The following is a 17,127-nucleotide window of genomic DNA, read 5'->3' as shown; positions in this document are numbered from 1 at the left end:
GCTATCTAAGACGAAAACTAACATTTTTGTTAACTGAAATAAAATACGAACATTAAATGAAAAAATAAGCAAAAATAAGAAATGCAGCTTTGGGAGCTAACTGAAATAAGTTTAATTTGAAGCACTAAATTGAAATAAATAAGTAACTTATAATCAGTTAAAACTGAAAAAGTAATATAAAAAAATGAAAACTGCAAATTTAAAAATAAAAGCAAATTCAAAATATTAATTAAAAACTATATAAATAATACTAAAATAGCAATCCATTTAAATTGCTTTATTTGTAGCACTTTATCACAATGCAATAACAATATTTCTTGTCGTACATTCCTTGAAATCAAGCTGAAGTCAGTCAAGTATGAAGTGCATGCATTGGCCCTCTTTCACTGCTCTGTGGCTCTTATACATATACAGTGCAGTCATCATACATCAATGTACAAAGAGGACATAAATGACCAGACAGTCCTGTTAACAAATGTGCAAATTTGCCTAGATAAGCTCATGCTTTTTAAAGGGAGTGCTAATATATATATATATATATATATATATATATATATATATATATATATATATATATATATATATATATAAATTTTTTTTATTTTTTTGGCAAGAGTTCATTTACACTTTTACATTTTTATCTTCATGTTAATATGTTTAAACCCCAAGAAGAACCCTGTTCATTTAGGGGCTCATCTGTTTGTTCACTTTATTTAAAGTGCAGTCTTCTAGTCCTGTTGAGTAATAGCTTGTGATGTGTCGTGCTCCTCAAACGGCCCCCTGCAGATCCTCCATGGACTGAACATCATTTTGTGTGAGCTGAGATGTTTTCTGAGCATCAGTCCTGAGTTTCTCAAGGTCTCTGTTACTTCAATGTATAAAAAAGTGGATACATGAGAGAATGAAAGAAATGCAAGGACAGTTTTAAAATATTTTAATGTGACCATAATAATATATGAAGTTCATATAACACAAAGTAAGCCTCAGATCTCTCTTACCTAAGAGGAATGAGGACAATCCCAGTGACGAGATTTAGCTGCTCCATTATCCAGACACGACTTGGAGAGTTCAGCTATATGAGGATGAAGCGTTATTAATTCATTTAATCATTATTATACCATGCATCAGTTAAGACACATGTACAATACTAACATTGAAAGGGGGAATATTGGTGTCTGAGCCAGTTTTGTAGATCCAGTTCATAGTTTTCTGTAGAATCACTGCTTGATGTGTCAGATGCTTTAGGTACTCTGAACTTGCTTGGGTTTTCTCATGTGCTTCTCCGGCCTATTAAAACAGCATTTATGAATATCTAGACTTTAGATTTTAGCCTAGAACAAATCTGCTTATCCTTTTTGGAACTGTAATCATTCACCTGCTTCCTGTATATGCCATAACGCTCTTTTTCATGCATCAGTGCAGCACGGAAATCTCCTTTACTTTCATGCACCTTCGCCAACAAGTGATGACTGTAAAGAGGGATGATACATGATTTTTTTTGGTCATGTTCAGAATTTATTTTAGAGTGCTATATGTGTATGTGTTTCTGTTGAGTCTTCACCTTTGTGCCAGTTTGAGAGATGAGGGTCCCTGATATTTGGAGGTCAGGACAAGGGCGTCCTCGAGGAATTTGAGGGAAAGGTCACAGGCCATCATACTATGAAGCACAAGACCTATCTTACTCTGAACAGGAGTTGAATGCAGAATATGTTTCAGATAAGTGTTTGGTGTATTCAGTACTTAAATATTAAACATTTGCAGATATTTGTATGAGTATTACTTATCAAGATTATGGGAGACGCAAATACCATGGACATTTGAGATTGAAATTTATATGAATGTATGAACCAAAGTATTACTGTTCAATCATTTGGGGTCAGTAAGATTTTTTAAAATGTTCTTGAAGGATGTCTGTCTTTTATGATCACCAAGCCTGTATTCATTTGATAATAAACAAAAATATTGTGAAATATTATTACTATTTCAAGTTTTCTATTTGAATATATTAGAAATGTAATTTATTCGGCATCTTTACTCCAGTCTTCAGTGTCACAAAATCATTTTAAATATACTGATTTGGCGATTGAGAAACATTTATTAATATTCATGATGAGAACAGTGATTGATCTGTTTTGACAGATGAAAATAAAATTCTAAATTATATCATTTATTTGAAACAGAAATCTTTTGTTACATTATAAATGTCTTTATTGTCAGTCCAATTTAATGCCTCATTATTGAATACAATTAATATATATTTTTTCAAACTAATTATAAAATATATTTAAATAGAAAACAGTTATTTAAAATTGTTTTTAAAGCAAAACAAATTTAAATTTTTACATTTCACAATATAACAATACTTGTAATTACTGTATTTTTGATCAAATTAATACAGCCTTTGGTGAACATATGAGACTTCTTTCAAAAACATTAAAAAATACTTAACTTAAATACATAAAAGAATATAAATCTCTTAATAGCATGTGAAAATATACCAGAACAACAAAACAAAGCAAAGCAAAGCAAAACTAAAGTAAACTAAACTAAACAAAGCAAAGCAAAGCAAAGCAAAGCAAAGCAAAGCAAAGCAAAGCAAAACAAAAAACAAAACAAAACAAAACAAAACAAAACAAAACAAAACAAAACAAAACATGAAATAAAAGTAGGGGCACTATTTGAAGTTCAATGTCCATGTTATTTATTATTATCACGTTGCTATCATCACAACTCACATCCAGTAACGCCATCTCAGGGTGGTCGTCTCCACACACCAGAAGCATCAGGTAGCGAGCGCGGTACAGTAATCGCAGAGCTGTCATTGACTGGCCCCCAGCAAAGCAATACAGACCAAGGTGCTTCTACACAAAGGGGAAACAACTGTATGATACTACAGTAAACCAGAGTTAAACTTATTTGAATAAACAGAATTTTACTTACGTATTCCTGTATAGTGTTGGGATGCTCAAGTCCCAGAACTCTCTCACTGATCAGCACAGCCCTCTGCTGGTGACTGAGGGCCTGACAGCAGAAATTCAAAGTTTGTTTCAAAATGTCCTTTTCAAATGATTTATTTTGGCTCATCTGTCATTTTGGAACATGTGATACCTCAGCGTAGTCTCCGAGGATGTAGTGTATGCGTCCCAGTAACCGCAGACATATGCAGACATCCTGATGCAGAGCTCCGTAAACGTTAGTGAAGAGCCCCAGAGCCTGGTTTATTAACTCACAGCCCTCTTTCAGACAACCTAGACATGCGCAAATGAATTAAGAAAAGGTAAAAAAATTAGAGATTGTTTTATTGTTATTTTTGTCTTGATATGCACCACTATTCAAAGGTTTGGGGTCTGTAAATGTTTTTATATTTTGAAACAAATAATTATTTAGGAAGCATTACATTGATTGAAAGTGACAGTAAAGACATTTACAATGTTACAAAAGATTTCTATTCCAAATAAATGGTGTACTTTTGATACAAAAAAAATATTCAGTATTCATAGAAATAATAAGCAGCATAAATGATTCAACTTTGATAATAAATGTTTCTTGCAATTAGCATTTAAAAATAATTTTTAAAAGATCAGTGAAACTGAAGACTAGAATAATGGTTGCTGACATTCATGTTTGCCCTCACAGGATCAAATTAAAATATCTTAAAATAGAAAATAATATTTGTAATAATATTTCACAAGATCAAATAAACACAGCCTTGGTGGGAGTAAGATACTTCTTACTTCTTACCTCTGAACGCTAGTCTATATTCATATAAATATGCATATAAATGCACTTTCTGTTTTTTATTTTATTCACTTTATTCACTATTCACTTATTGAGCTAAAATAATGTTAATTATTTGTATTTATAATTAATAAATACTTTTTTAATTTTGTTGTTACATTCTAATAATTGTTGCCACTTAAATAAAATAAAATGTTATAAATATGATATAATAAATATAAAATATTTTAGTCTGATTAAATTTAGATTATTGGTACACTCAGAGTTACTCTGAAAGCTCACCTTGCTGTACTCTAGACTGACCACAGCGCAGGAGATAAAGCGCATCACTGGACCTAGGGCTGATGTGCTTTACTACGGGGAAAATGTTGAGGATGTCGTCTTCAGTGAATACAGTTTTGTCCTCAGAATCAAAGTGATATTCTCTTAAAAGAATCTGAAGGAGAGATGGAGATGAATTAGCAATCAGAGTTAAAGAGATGCACAGAGACAGTTATTACAAACTGATATACCTGAAAGCCAGTTTTGATGGCGATTTCTCTGAGCAGGGTGATCCTCTGCAGCCTGCATTTGTCCACGGCCTCCTCGATGCTTCCACTGCCAGAAAGAGATGAGATCCCCCACGTATCAAATCACAGCACAGCATCTATTTGTGTGCAGAGAACAGGACACTCACCAGGGCAGGCTGTAATGGAAGTACTCCTGAGCCTCGGCTCTGATGGCCCCCCAAAGGTCAGTCGGAGTGAGGTTGGACCAGGAGGTCACAGCACCACCCACAGACGCATGGCTCTGCCTTCTCCGACTCCTGCGTCTAGAAGCTAACTTGTCGTTCTGCTGAATGACTCCAGCATCAGCGAAGGAGCCGAGGAAGCAGTTGAGGAAATGGCTGACGGAGGCGGACAAGGCAGATGGTTCGACAGCCTTGGGCAGAGATAAAGGATTTTTGGCAAGGGTATCATAATGTACAACATTTTATTAGTGATATCCCCACCATAAGCAATTTCTGGACACTCACCAAAAGATACGTCTTAAACAGATGTTTCGCACATCTGGTGATCAGCTCACAGAGTGCAATTCTCTGAAAAAGTTAAAAAAAATTACTTTTTCAGATTAGACGCACATATTTTTCTTTTGATCTGAATAGTTCTTCTCTTAAGAGTAAGATGAGTTAGTCCTTAATTTTCATTAAGATTAAATTGTTATGATATTTGTAATTCTTATTATATATATATATATATATATATATATATATATATATAATATGTATTTATTATATCATAGTATAAAAAATATAAAACATATATAAATACTTGAACTATTAAAATAGTTTCAAATACCCAATTTAAAAAAGTGAAATCATAATCAAGGTCCCCTTTAAGTATATATATATATATAGTTGAATATTGTTAGCTGTTTGATAAATAGCTTTTGTTTGCTCCATGTAAATGTGTAAATGTTAGGGGTGTAACGGTACGTGTATTCGTACTGGATCGTTTCGGTACAGGGCTTTCGGTACGGTGCACGTGTGTACCGAATGACCGAATGCAATATTTTGTGTGCGGAACATAGGTACATTTTCGTGTTTCCAAACGAACATATTAAGTGACGGAAGTCTCCGCGTTCAGCGCAAATCCCGCCCTGCATGGCGTGAGCGTGGCGTTTCTGCTGCGTGTCAGTTGCGTGACGGCTGCTTCACGTTTTCTGTGTCTTTACACACCAGAATAGTGCCTGACACGGCGCTGACGCGCTGCTGCTACTGTAGGTGACATATTAGAGGGAGGGCGCCGACAGACCAGGATCTTGTCTTCATGATAACAATATCTATACTTCATATTGAGCATAAATATAAAGCCTACTGATAAAGGACACCGTCAACAGCATTGACGGCAAAATAGACGATGTTTGACAGGTGCAATATGCCAGTGTGTCACCGGCCTAAGGTTTTCAAAAGGCATCACACGAGTGTGAACATCATTACAACTAGGAAAAAACGATTGTAATTCAAACGCAGCTCCCGTCGGCATTTAAACAGACCTTTGCTCTTAATTCCGATCGGTCCAACACAATAACGAAATCTGAGCAGGTCTTAAAACTGAAACTGTTGATGCTGCACTTTACACTTTGGAAAAATTATATATATTTTTTTTAATATGAGCAGGCCTACAAGCTGGGATTGGTAATGCTGCACTAAAAATCATAGTTATTTATTTATATTTTTCATTATATTTTATTATATGATATTGGTTTGAGACTGAGAGTATTTTATTTAGTGGAGAACTTTGCAGCAGTATTTTATTTCGCATTATTTTTTTATTTTTTATATATTTTATTAAAAAGTATTTTAAAAAAAGTGTAAACAAATTGTAAAAAAAAGTTTATAGTAATGAACAACCTGCAGTTTAATGTTTCCATTTCTTTCCCTTACTGTACCGAAAATAAACAGAACCGTGACTTTAAAACCAAGGTACGTACCGAACTGTGATTTTTGCGTACCGTTACACCCCTAGTAAATGTATATGTAATTTACTTATTATAATTATCTCTAATTATCTGTCTTTTCGAATGGTAGTGTACAGATGTGTACGTTGCATTCAGAATTGACTGAACTGATTGAATGCATGAGTGAAATACACACTCACATAGACATGATCAAGTCTTTCCTTCTGGGGTATCTTCTCAGTATACTCCAGCACAGTTCCCAGGTATCGGATGTTGATGCCGTGCTGATGGAGAGCCTCTGTTAGTGTGACACCATCTGTAGGCATTGATGTATGGGCAAGGCAACTCTTCATCTACAGAGACACAAGATGTGAATCCTCTCATTCATCTCCAGGGTTACAGAAGGACAGACATCAGGGACTATCTGTTTAATAAGTTCAATCATTATAAAAAAGCAACTTACAAATGCAGGCATTTGATTGGAAATTAGAAACACTGCTGCTTCCTTTAACTGCTGTTTCTGTTTCTGGATATCTTCAGTACTTTCCTTGGGAAAACGTACACCTGTTAAAAGAATGAAAATATTAGTAATGTTCATATTAAGCCACACACATATTTCTAATATTGTCTGCTGGTCCAAAAAGCTAACAGCGCACCTGCACAAAAGACGTTAGGATTGAAGTGTATGTCAAAAGCATCCCCGAGGGAGGAGAAGACATGCTTTATTGAAGACCCCTGCTGGATGTTATTCACTGGCACATTTTTTAGGGAATGGTGCTCTGTGCCCTGGTCTTGGGGTGTGACAGTATTTGAGGGAAGCTGAGGTGTAGTAATTGGATCACTCTTTATCGCTGATGTGCCAACGGCTTTGGCGATTTCTCTGTCATGCTCAGTACTTTTGGAGATATTCTCCATGAATATCTGGTATCTTATGAGATAGACACACATATAAAAAGACTGTTTAGCTCAAAAACTCACATCAGGTTAATATCTGCATCATGATATGAGGTTTTTTTTTTTATTCTGTGCATTTGATTTATTTTTAAAAGATTTCTTTGCTATTTACAATGAATTATAATAAAAGCACTGAAATCATTCTATAAATGTAGTAATGATAAATTAAAATGATAAATGATAGGTAAAAATTGTAAGCCTGAATGCACTGTAAGTCGCTTTGGATAAAAGCGTCTGCTAAATGCATTAATTTAATTTAATTTAATTTAATTTAATTTAATTTAATTTAATTTAATTTAATTTAATTTAATTTAATTTAATTTAATTTAATTTAATTTAATTTAATAAATGTAGTACCATTAGAATAATTGTGTGAGTGAATCTCACAAAACCTGTTACAAATCATATTTAACTACAAAATGAAAAGGCCTAAAGAAAATCAAAGATTTTGCATCTTGACACTGTTTTCATGACAATTAAGCAAATATTCCTTAGAATTCATCTTTATCATCCTGGTACTGAACCAGCTAATATTAATTTCCACTGACTGGAGCAGGATTGTTTTCTTGTTACTGATAGATTTCAGCTGGTGTCTTGGCTCTCCGTGCCTTTTTGCACCTCCCTTGTGTTCAGTACTTTTTCCCTTTGTCGTTCAATTTTATCACACATACATTTTTTCTGAACATATTTGTTTTGTTCTCTTTGTATGTATGGGTTACTTGGGTTGTTATTGACATCTGGGGAAAATTTCATGTCAACAGCACCTTTAGAAATATATTCCCTGAGAAAAATGGTGACGTGTTCAATACTAGTAGTTTAACCCAATGTGTATGTATATATAATATTAAAATAGGCTTCATTTTCTGTATGTTTTTGTTTGTTTTGTTTTTGATTTTAGAGTTAAATATGACATTCCTGACATGTTTTATGAGATTCACCCATATATTGATCATAAGACAGGTGAACAGAATCACCTGTGCTTCACAAAGGCGTCAATGAGTTCCTGTCTCAGGCAGACCAGGCGATGAGGATGTAACTTTGGAAAGCCTAGATGTAGACACACAGGATCCAAATCCTCTCCTTCTACAGGAAGAAAGTTGAGGTCGGGCGGGAAGGTGAAGAGTAGATCCAGGATGTAAGGCCGTCCATCATTACCCACAATGCCCTTGTGCTCCACCGAGGAGCACAACTCTACTGCTGTATCATCTTTGTTTAGCACTAGATGGCGCTGCACTCTCAGCTTTTTACTGGGTTTGTCAAGCAGCTCTAGATACCTTCACAGAGTATAAAAATGTGGTTACAAATAGGTATTAATTGTTTATGTAATTTCTAACACATTGTTAAAATAAACACGATCCTTCTACCTGTCATCAGACACAACAGTCTTGCCAAAGTCAATGGAGCCGTAGACGACACTCTGTTCCTGGTCACGCTCAAGGATTCCCGGCACGATAGTTTGGGCAGTGACGCGGTAGCCGCTGTAATCGATCACTACAGTGCCAAACAGGAAGAGGCCTTCCTGATCCACTGCCCAATAAGCTCTCACACCATTCAGGTCAAGAAGAGGGGCGGCGTGGGCCGCAGCCTCACCTCCCAGATCTCTGTACTGGTCCCGCACATCGAAGCCTAAACTGAAGAAAGTGTTGCTCCAGATGAACATTTGTTGTCGTGGTTCTTCACTAGGGTTGATAGGCATCACGTTACCATCTACCACTGCCATGGCTCCTCGAGTGGCAGTGCTCACAAAATCACTGTTAGCCTATAAAATGTGGTAATAATTATTGGTCTACTTGGTTTAGATACAGCCTAAACAGACATCAAGAACAGACAATACAGTTTAGGTTTTTCAGATATCAGATTTGGTTTTTGGCAGAACACTCTTAACTTCATTACGAGTGTTTGTTCCTAGATCCATGAGCTGGGACTCGAACTCGGGACACCTGAAGCGCAACAGCGCAATAGCCACAAAGCTATTGGCGCCAATGTAATTTAACATTTTAAGACTACCAACACTGGGTTCTGGGTTTTTGGGTTATGCTGTGTTGGTTAGTTTTCTAAGGGCCTGTTTACACCTGGTTTTCAATGATTCGATCACAAGTGGACAACGTTAAATACAGGTGTAAACGGTCTAAAACGTTTCGAGCTTGTCCACATTGAACCACTTCCAGAGGTAGTAAAAAATGCATTCAATAGGACAAATTTTAGTAACTACACCAAAACAATTTATGTTATGTTTAGCCAGGATACACAGATTATGCATGAAATGTTAAACTCTCACCCCCTCATTTGTTTCTCCATTAGAATTAAGTGTTGTATGCAAATTCCATCCAGCTATTTTGTCATTTAGAGTGTGCTCAACAAAAGTATATTTTTATCAACAGGTTCTTCAAGAGCTGATTGGTTAAAGCTAAAGTTTTTGTTCACTGATAAAATGTTGACTGTTTCTGATGTCAGAGATGAGGGGCAGTTGTGGCCTAAAGGTTAGACAGTCAGACTTTTAACCTGAAGGTCATGGGTTCAAGTCTCAGCCCTAGCAGGGATTGCAGGTGGGGTTAGTGAATGACCACCTTCAATAACACAACTGAGGTGCTTTTGGTGCTGGACCAAATGGCTGCCCACAGCACACCCTAAACATAGTCCAATCCCAGCTAAATTTGGTTTGTTTCCATTTCTTATTAAGCAGACCATGCTGTGTACTATAAATAACAATGTTTTATACTTTAAATAACTTTGTAAGTAGTGAAACAACAATGCAAACGGGGTAAAAATGCGTTTTAAGTTTAAAAACATTTTGAGCCCCCCCCTTCCTTGCCTCACAGTACTTTGGTCCAAATGCCTGCTTTCCTCTCTTACATCAATCAGTTTTGCCAAGTTAGTGGTTTTCTGGTGGTATTAGGCTACTTTAACAGTTGCCTTGCTACTTTTGGTTGTTTTTCCTTTTAGCGGCGCCCTTAACGTGATATTTAGCTCCTGGAATGCAAATTTTACCGGTGGAACCCCCCCTCGACACTTGATTGGGATAGTTTTGAGTAGCATTTGGGCATTTTTTTTGGCGAAAACCTGGCAACCCTGCATTACCTACAGTCCGATTAGTGAGAAAAAAATCAGTGGTTGTGAAACTCAGCTGTCAAGGCTATTTTATTCATTTAAAAATTGGATGAAGTGATTATTTTCTCTTTAATACAAATGGTGCCAATGCATTTTTTGATGAGTCTGCTATTTTAGCAATAATAACTTTACCTGCTTGATGGATAGTCATGTCTACAACAGACACAAGTGCTATCGCGCTGTGACCACAACAGCATGAAGTTGTCTAATTGGGCACGGTCGGTCTCCCTGCTACAATAAAAGTAGTGAGGCTTTCCTCTGCGTACACTTATCCTTACAAGTACAGTATTAGCTGTATTATTTGTGTCTCTTTCAAAAATTGCTATTGAGAAATTTTAGGTTTATTGTTCTCCCCTACTGTAAGATGGGATTCTGGGATGGGATGCTGTAAGAATTTATGCCCCTGATGATTGGTGATAAAGATACCTTAAAAACAGCTCGGTCCCTCATCAGACGATCAGTCACGGTTTTCCTTGGAAGCTCTCTTGTGGTCTGAAGTTCTTCATTCCAGTCCCGGGCCTTTGTTCAACACAGAGAAATTGATTAAAATCTATTCATGTAACTGGCTTGTGTGCTGACTTTCAACATGTTTACCAGAGCAGGCACATGTTCTTCATAACCCAGGCGGAAGGAGCTGACATCTTCTGCTCGAACACAGTCCATTGTATGGTCAAGTGCTGGAGCAGTCCAGCTGAACACCTGGAAAGGTGTAGCAATCCTTTCAAAGGGGTGTGTGGACCCTCTAAAATAAGACAGAAGTTAGATTTGTACAACTATAATTTTATTCAGACCAGTACATATTTTTCAGGTCAACAAGACTTAAACATTTCCTATATAAATAAATTCATATGAATACATTTCCTCAATAAATAAACAGTTCTTATTTTTAGGAACATTATGATTTTTTGCATCTTGACATTGCATATTTTCCTCTACAGACTCAGTACTATTATCAAAAAATGTATTTGTTTATTCTTATTTACTATGATTATCACTCGATTTTAATAGTCTCGTTGCTGTGATAAAGTGATTTTCAGCTAAAAAAATTATTATTTTTTTGTATTGCATATTATATTTTTGATATTGTATTTAAACGGCAACAAAAATCTAAAATATTTTACAATGTAAAGTACTATAATGCATAAATATTACTGTAGAATGTTTTAGCCAGAAATTGTGTCTTTTAATTGAGTAAAATATAGGCGCAGTACCCATGCTTTAGCTCAGTTTTTTGGTCCTCTTTTACTCCTTGTGAGAATTGGCATACCTCTTTTTCAGCAAGGCACTGAAGTTCTTCTTAAAAACTGGACTGATATGACCCAGAAGATCCAGCAGAGCATGACTGAGGACACTAGGATTGGCTGGTTTTGGGTTAAAACTTGAAGTCGTAGACCTAAGTGAACCAGATTTTTAAAATAAATTTCTATTTGCCTTTATGAGGGAAAGGACAATTTAGAAGAGAACTGTACTCGGTAACTCACTGATTTACGTAGAACCCACGACTTGATGCTGTTATACTAAAATGTCTGTCCTCCATGGTGACCACATTAAAATACATGAGGTCTCCGTGCATCTTTCTGTTTCCAGGAGGGGGATTCCAGCTACTCATTGTCAGAACCTTCAAGCACCCTGAGGACTGTTTAAAAGATGAACAACTACATATTATCATCCTTAACCCAGAAATAAATACTGTCTAGAACAACTTTACTGCCATTACTGTCACAGATCATTTAATTCTTACCTTCCCAGAATTTGTATGAGGTAGTAGGGGAACCAGCAGACGCTCCTTAGAACCTGGAAGGATGTGATCTGGAGGGCTGCAGCTCATCTGCTTCAACCCTTCACCTTTTCGCTTAGGTTTGCTGTTCTCTGGGAATTAAATGAAATTAAAATTGTAATAAGCCAATATACTTGTATTGCATACTGACTTGAATCCGTTTATCATTCGTCACTCATTCATTTTTTTATTTAATATTGAAAGAAGAAAACAAGAATTCAGCTAAATCTTCCCTTTTTTTGTTCAGGGGTAGAAAAATGTATAAACAGCTTGAATATTAAATTTCTACACGTGGACGGGAATTAAACGGCCCTTTCTGTTGATTGGTCACCTTAAAATCAAACTGTGCCATCTTCAGTTCATCGGCAGTTCCGCGAGGCAACAAGCACCAATATTTTATAAACTCCGGTTATTCATTTATAGGTCTGGTATATAGATCTACTGTATAAGGTTATTTTTTTTTACCAAACTTTTAAGCCTGGTATCTATTTATCCTAAGACAGGTATCTTACCTTCTAGACATTCTTCTGTGACACAACTGAGAAAGGACGGTGAGCTGCCCTCCACTCCATTATAACCATCAGTAAGATCCAGGCTCTTTAAAAGGTCTCTGATGTGGCGTAAATGGATACGCACTTCTCGAAAAGTGTATGGCTCTTGGTCAAATTCAAAGGGGGGGCAAGAACAGAAATTTGAGGCAGTTAATGGTGCTAATTGTATGCATGCCTAAAATTTAAAATTCAACCATTTTACTTTTAGGTGACGTTTTAGCTTAGTTATAGCTTACTTGGTCAACTATGATAATGTCAATCTGATTTAGGGCCAAACTGTTAAGTTTGCACCAATGCAAAACCTCTTTTGCCATTAAAAAACTATTGCCAGAATTTAGTGATGAAAGGTTTTTTTTTTTTAATGGCTGACCTTAGTATATGTATGCATTTGTAGGAATTTCCCTTTCACACAAAAAATGTGTGGGCAGAGAGTATTTAAAGGGATAGTTCACCTAAAAATGCAAATTCTGACTTAATTTTTTTCACTCTCCACTTGTTGCAAATGCTTTCTTCTGATGAACACAAAATAAGATATCTTGAAGAATATTGGTGACCAAACAGTTGACGGTTGCCACAAAATGTATCAATTTATCAGATTTCATCAAAAAATATCTTAATTTGTGTTCTGAAGATGAACGAATGTCTTACAGACTTGGAATGACATGACGGTGAGTAATTAATGGCAGAATTTTCATTTATGGGTGCATTTAAGCCCCCCCCCCTCCCAGAAAAGTATCTTAACTCATTTTGCACTTGACATAACCATTACCAGTTGCTAATTTACACTGATTAGGAAATTTGGCCCTTAATCAGGTACATTTTTACAGCCTTACCCTCCACAACCCTCAGAATGGAGCCCTCCTGAAGACCTGGTATAGATCTAAGGTGGGTAAAGTTGTCAAGAGTTACTCCATTGAGCTGCAGGGAGAAGCAGGTTCGACGACAGGTCTCCTCCCGGTCCATCAACACTTGCTTAATTTCCTGCACCATCGCTAAAGGTGACACCTTGAGCCCAATATAAACAGACAGACATATAGACAGATAAATATCAGGTTATATCTACACATACAGTAGAAAGCAGCTTTGTTTGAATTCCTGTAGGTGACAAGTCTTTACCTGGAAGTCCGTGGGTTCTGTTCCAGGAGCCTGGATTTTCACCGTGAATCCTGTATCCTCAGATGGGTCCATGTCCGGAACAGCAGGAAGCTCTTGTTTTTTGCTATCGCCCTCTACTTGTTCAGTCAAGTTGTCTGCTGGAGTGTCTAGCACATGGTCACTAGACATGATTTCGGCACTGGGCGCTTGTATTTTGGAAAACAGAAGAATACAAATCACAAGTAGATTAAAAAAAGAGTTTTGAAAGGTTTGGGATGAACTAAGGCCTACCTTGAAACATTCACAATTTTTTTATCAGCACTTCTATAAAAATAGCTAAAACACTTGTTATACATTTGTTTAGATTTGATTTGTTTATAATTATTGTTAAGCCTATAATTATTTTCAGGTTATGGCTGACCAATAATAAAATGATATGCCATTTGTTTCTAAAAACAACAACAACAACAAAATAATTAAAATATTAAACACTAAAATTAACTGTTTTAAATGCTGGCATAACAACACCATATTGTACAGAATTTTATTGTATTGTACTAAACCTATTTTTATTAGGGGATTTGCTAACAATTACATTGTTATTCAATTAATATTAATACTCAGTTAATTACAAATGTTATTAAATATTAATCTTAAGTGAGCATTAAAGAAATCTTAGTTTAAAAATAGGGGAAATGAGCATGCACAATTAAATACCCAATATTTCCAATACTGATAATAAAAAATAAATAATAAAAAGGTTATATTCCTATATACTGTGCACCCCTAGAAAGAATACACACCTGAAATATTCGGAGTGGCCAGGAACAGTTTATCAACCACAAAAAGTGTGAAGCGTTCAGTCTGATCCTTTCTTTGCTCTACCTGTGTCACAGCGAGGGTTGTCTGCTCAGAATCCTGCAGTGATAACCCTGTGCTCTGCTTTAGTGCTTCCAGGTCACACTGCATCTGTTCCACTTCCTTCTTTTTCCACATCAAGTCCTGGTCCATCTGTGACAGGCTTTGCTCAATCTCTCCTAACTCTTCCTCCATCAGCCCAGAGCTCATGTCTGTAATTTCTGGTTGTTCTACATGAGATATTTTCTTCTCCATACAAAGAAGATGCTCTGCAGTTGTAGTAGCATTCTCATTAGTTTGCTCTCTCTTTATAATTTCCATCTCTAGTGTCTCATACTTCTGTGCATCTTGCTCTGGGTCTGGTCTTTGAGAGTCTTCAAAGAAATCTGGTTGTGCTATGAGTTCCAAGGTTTGTGCTTCCCTTTGCATCTTCTGAAGCAAAGGACATTCACTTGTAATGGCATTCACAGGTTGCATCTTCATCGCATCAAGAGGTGCACTGTTTGGTTCCTTCAGTAGTTTCTTGTCTAGTTTCTTTTCGGTGTGTATTACATTTACTCTTGATTGCTCCTTAGGTTCTTCACGCTCAGTGAACTGCTCTGTTTGAGTCCAACCATCTTCTCTCTGACTGACGTCAATGTCACTTTGTGAGGCATCCAGTGAAGATGCAGCAAGCACAGGAATGCTCTTATGACCAGAAAAAGAATTTTGACTTACCGTAATATCTGCAAATAGTCCCATCCCATGATGTTTACAAGTGTCTGCTTCTAGTCCATGAGTGCATATTTGTTTTTGAGCAGCAGGTATCTGATACAGGGATGACAGAAGGGGCCATTCATCCTTTGTTGAGCATAACTGATTTATGCTTGTAATGTTTGTGCTTGGCGGCCCCACCAGCTCTCTATTTCTCTCTCCTCCATTTCGTAGATTGCTTTCATATACTCCTTCGTCCCTTCTGACATCCTGTGCTTCCCTCCTCGTTGCCAACAAGAGCTCCAAAGGCTGAATCGAGTCCCCTCTGACCCGAAGGTTGCTACTAAGTATGATGTCTGGGAACAGGAGATGATCTTGGTCCAGAACAGGAGAGGCCAGAAGGTCAGCCGAGCTTCTTGAAGGAGAAAGACTTTCTATATCACTATTCTCTTGGGATAGCAGCAGAGACTGTTCCTCGGTCTGGTTCCCAGCTCCCTTGGCATTAACAAACTCGGAAACCTTACGGCAACAGTAAAGTATGTTCCCCATATTGTCCACTTGTGTACACAAGAGCAAAAGAACTGTAATTTTGCAGCCCAAGAAACTGTGAGTCAGCTAATAAGAGCTCATTTGGTTTTAAAATGACCTTGGCTGCTAGAAAAACCTTGCTTTGTTGGTAAATCTTTAAGACAAGCCTGACAGACAGCTGACATACCCAATTACCAAGCCTGGCATCTGGCAACTCTGCAATAGCTTAAACATGTTCTAGACAGCAAATACAGTAAAGACATTCAATTCTGTTTTGCATGCCAGAAATTATTGAAAGGATCATTTATGCATAGATTAATTGACTGGCTGGTTGATAGTATCTCCTATAAAAAAAAAAAGAATACCTAAAAAAGTTAACAGCAGAAGATCAGAAACCTTGCATAGACTTGATTAAAATAAAATGGCTGATTAAAAATACACATTTGTTTTACTATGCAATTGAAGATAACGGATTAATAATTAATATTAAACATGCAAGCATCTTCTCACAGTTATATTCCTTCATAAATGTGCCCGCTGTCCATCTGCCCCATAAATCTCTATAGAATCACAGGTAAGCAGAATAGCTTGTCCCAAGCAGAGATGTCCCTCTCTCCATAAGACGCAGCACAATTCTATAGTGTCTTTTCCTCTGCCCTTCATCCTGTGTCTCATACATTTCTATTCCCGGTGGGAGGCGTCGAGGTGGAGTTCCCTGCATCCCATTCCTCTTCCAGAGAAATCGCTACTCATTTCTTTAGTTTCAATGAACAAAAAAGCACATGACATGCTTTCTTGAATCCATGCCAGATCACACACTCGTCCAGGAGTCTTCTATATGATCGCTCGCTGATGCACCTCTCTGATGTTTGCTCTGAATCAGCTGCTGGCTCGAGCGGTCGCTATGACACAGTGCTGCAGCACCGGCGGAATGTAGGACCTGTTTGGAAAAGCTACAATAGTCGGAGAAGTGGGTGGAACAGAGAACCTTAAGAATACTAAACGAGCAGTTGTACGCATTATTTTTGTTGTAAGCTTATGGATCTTCTCCTTGTTTTCTTCTCCCAGAAGCTTACCTTTATTCTCTGCGCATGCGCGTAAGCTACTAACGGTCGCTAAACTGTCCTTTTCGATTCGAATGACACAACGGCCGTTTATTATAGATATCTTATTAAATTAATTTGTATAGGAACCAAAATAAATATAAACGTATTAACATATGAATTCCAAAGAACGGAAAAGTATATTTTATCTTAATACGCTCAAGGTCGTTAAGATCGCTCTTTAGGTGACTGATATTGCAGTATTTTTAATTATACATAAGAAATATAGTTGAACTGTTTTTTAAAGTCTATGAAAAAACTTACAAAATAGAGAAGCAGCCAC

The 17,127-nt window shown here is 36.7% G+C and overlaps 1 protein-coding gene across 4 annotated transcripts; it reads right to left on the bottom strand.

Annotated features, from left to right (window-relative positions):
* Positions 1 to 262: 262 nt before the first annotated feature.
* On the bottom strand, positions 263 to 16,903 carry LOC132117445 (clustered mitochondria protein homolog). 4 transcript variants are annotated; one of them, XM_059526736.1, is made up of 26 exons: positions 14,466 to 16,903; positions 13,684 to 13,868; positions 13,401 to 13,572; positions 12,529 to 12,672; positions 11,981 to 12,108; positions 11,721 to 11,875; positions 11,507 to 11,632; positions 10,834 to 10,981; positions 10,666 to 10,758; positions 8,496 to 8,890; positions 8,106 to 8,405; positions 6,834 to 7,105; positions 6,641 to 6,741; positions 6,378 to 6,530; positions 4,754 to 4,816; positions 4,415 to 4,659; positions 4,251 to 4,335; positions 4,021 to 4,174; positions 3,109 to 3,248; positions 2,941 to 3,021; positions 2,736 to 2,861; positions 1,562 to 1,683; positions 1,376 to 1,469; positions 1,153 to 1,287; positions 999 to 1,072; positions 263 to 862 (listed from the first exon to the last, which is right to left on the bottom strand). In XM_059526736.1, the coding sequence occupies exons 1-26, from the start codon at positions 15,760 to 15,762 to the stop codon at positions 769 to 771; spliced, it is 5,082 nt and encodes a 1,693-aa protein (XP_059382719.1). In that variant the 5' UTR covers positions 15,763 to 16,903; the 3' UTR covers positions 263 to 768. The 4 variants fall into 4 exon arrangements, with proteins under 4 accessions (XP_059382719.1, XP_059382718.1, XP_059382720.1 ...); XM_059526735.1 differs by having other exon boundaries at positions 263 to 868; positions 14,466 to 16,902; XM_059526737.1 differs by having other exon boundaries at positions 263 to 868; positions 16,252 to 16,896.
* Positions 16,904 to 17,127: the final 224 nt, after the last annotated feature.

Source organism: Carassius carassius, chromosome 36 (assembly GCF_963082965.1).
Source record: "Carassius carassius chromosome 36, fCarCar2.1, whole genome shotgun sequence".
Taxonomy (NCBI): domain Eukaryota; kingdom Metazoa; phylum Chordata; class Actinopteri; order Cypriniformes; family Cyprinidae; genus Carassius; species Carassius carassius.
Note: the sequence above shows the minus strand (reverse complement) of the source record. Positions and strands in the feature narration are given on the sequence as shown.

What these genes read in the sequence shown, in the direction of transcription:
- LOC132117445 (XM_059526735.1), bottom strand. Translation starts at nt 15,762, where the DNA reads ATGGGGAACATACTTTACTGTTGCCGTAAGGTTTCCGAGTTTGTTAAT. An exon ending in AAGAACATGTGCCTGCTCTG is followed by an intron (nt 10,759 to 10,833) that starts GTAAACATGTTG and finishes TGTTGAACAAAG; the next exon opens with GCCCGGGACTGGAATGAAGA. An exon ending in ATTGTCCTCATTCCTCTTAG is followed by an intron (nt 869 to 998) that starts GTAAGAGAGATC and finishes TATACATTGAAG; the next exon opens with TAACAGAGACCTTGAGAAAC.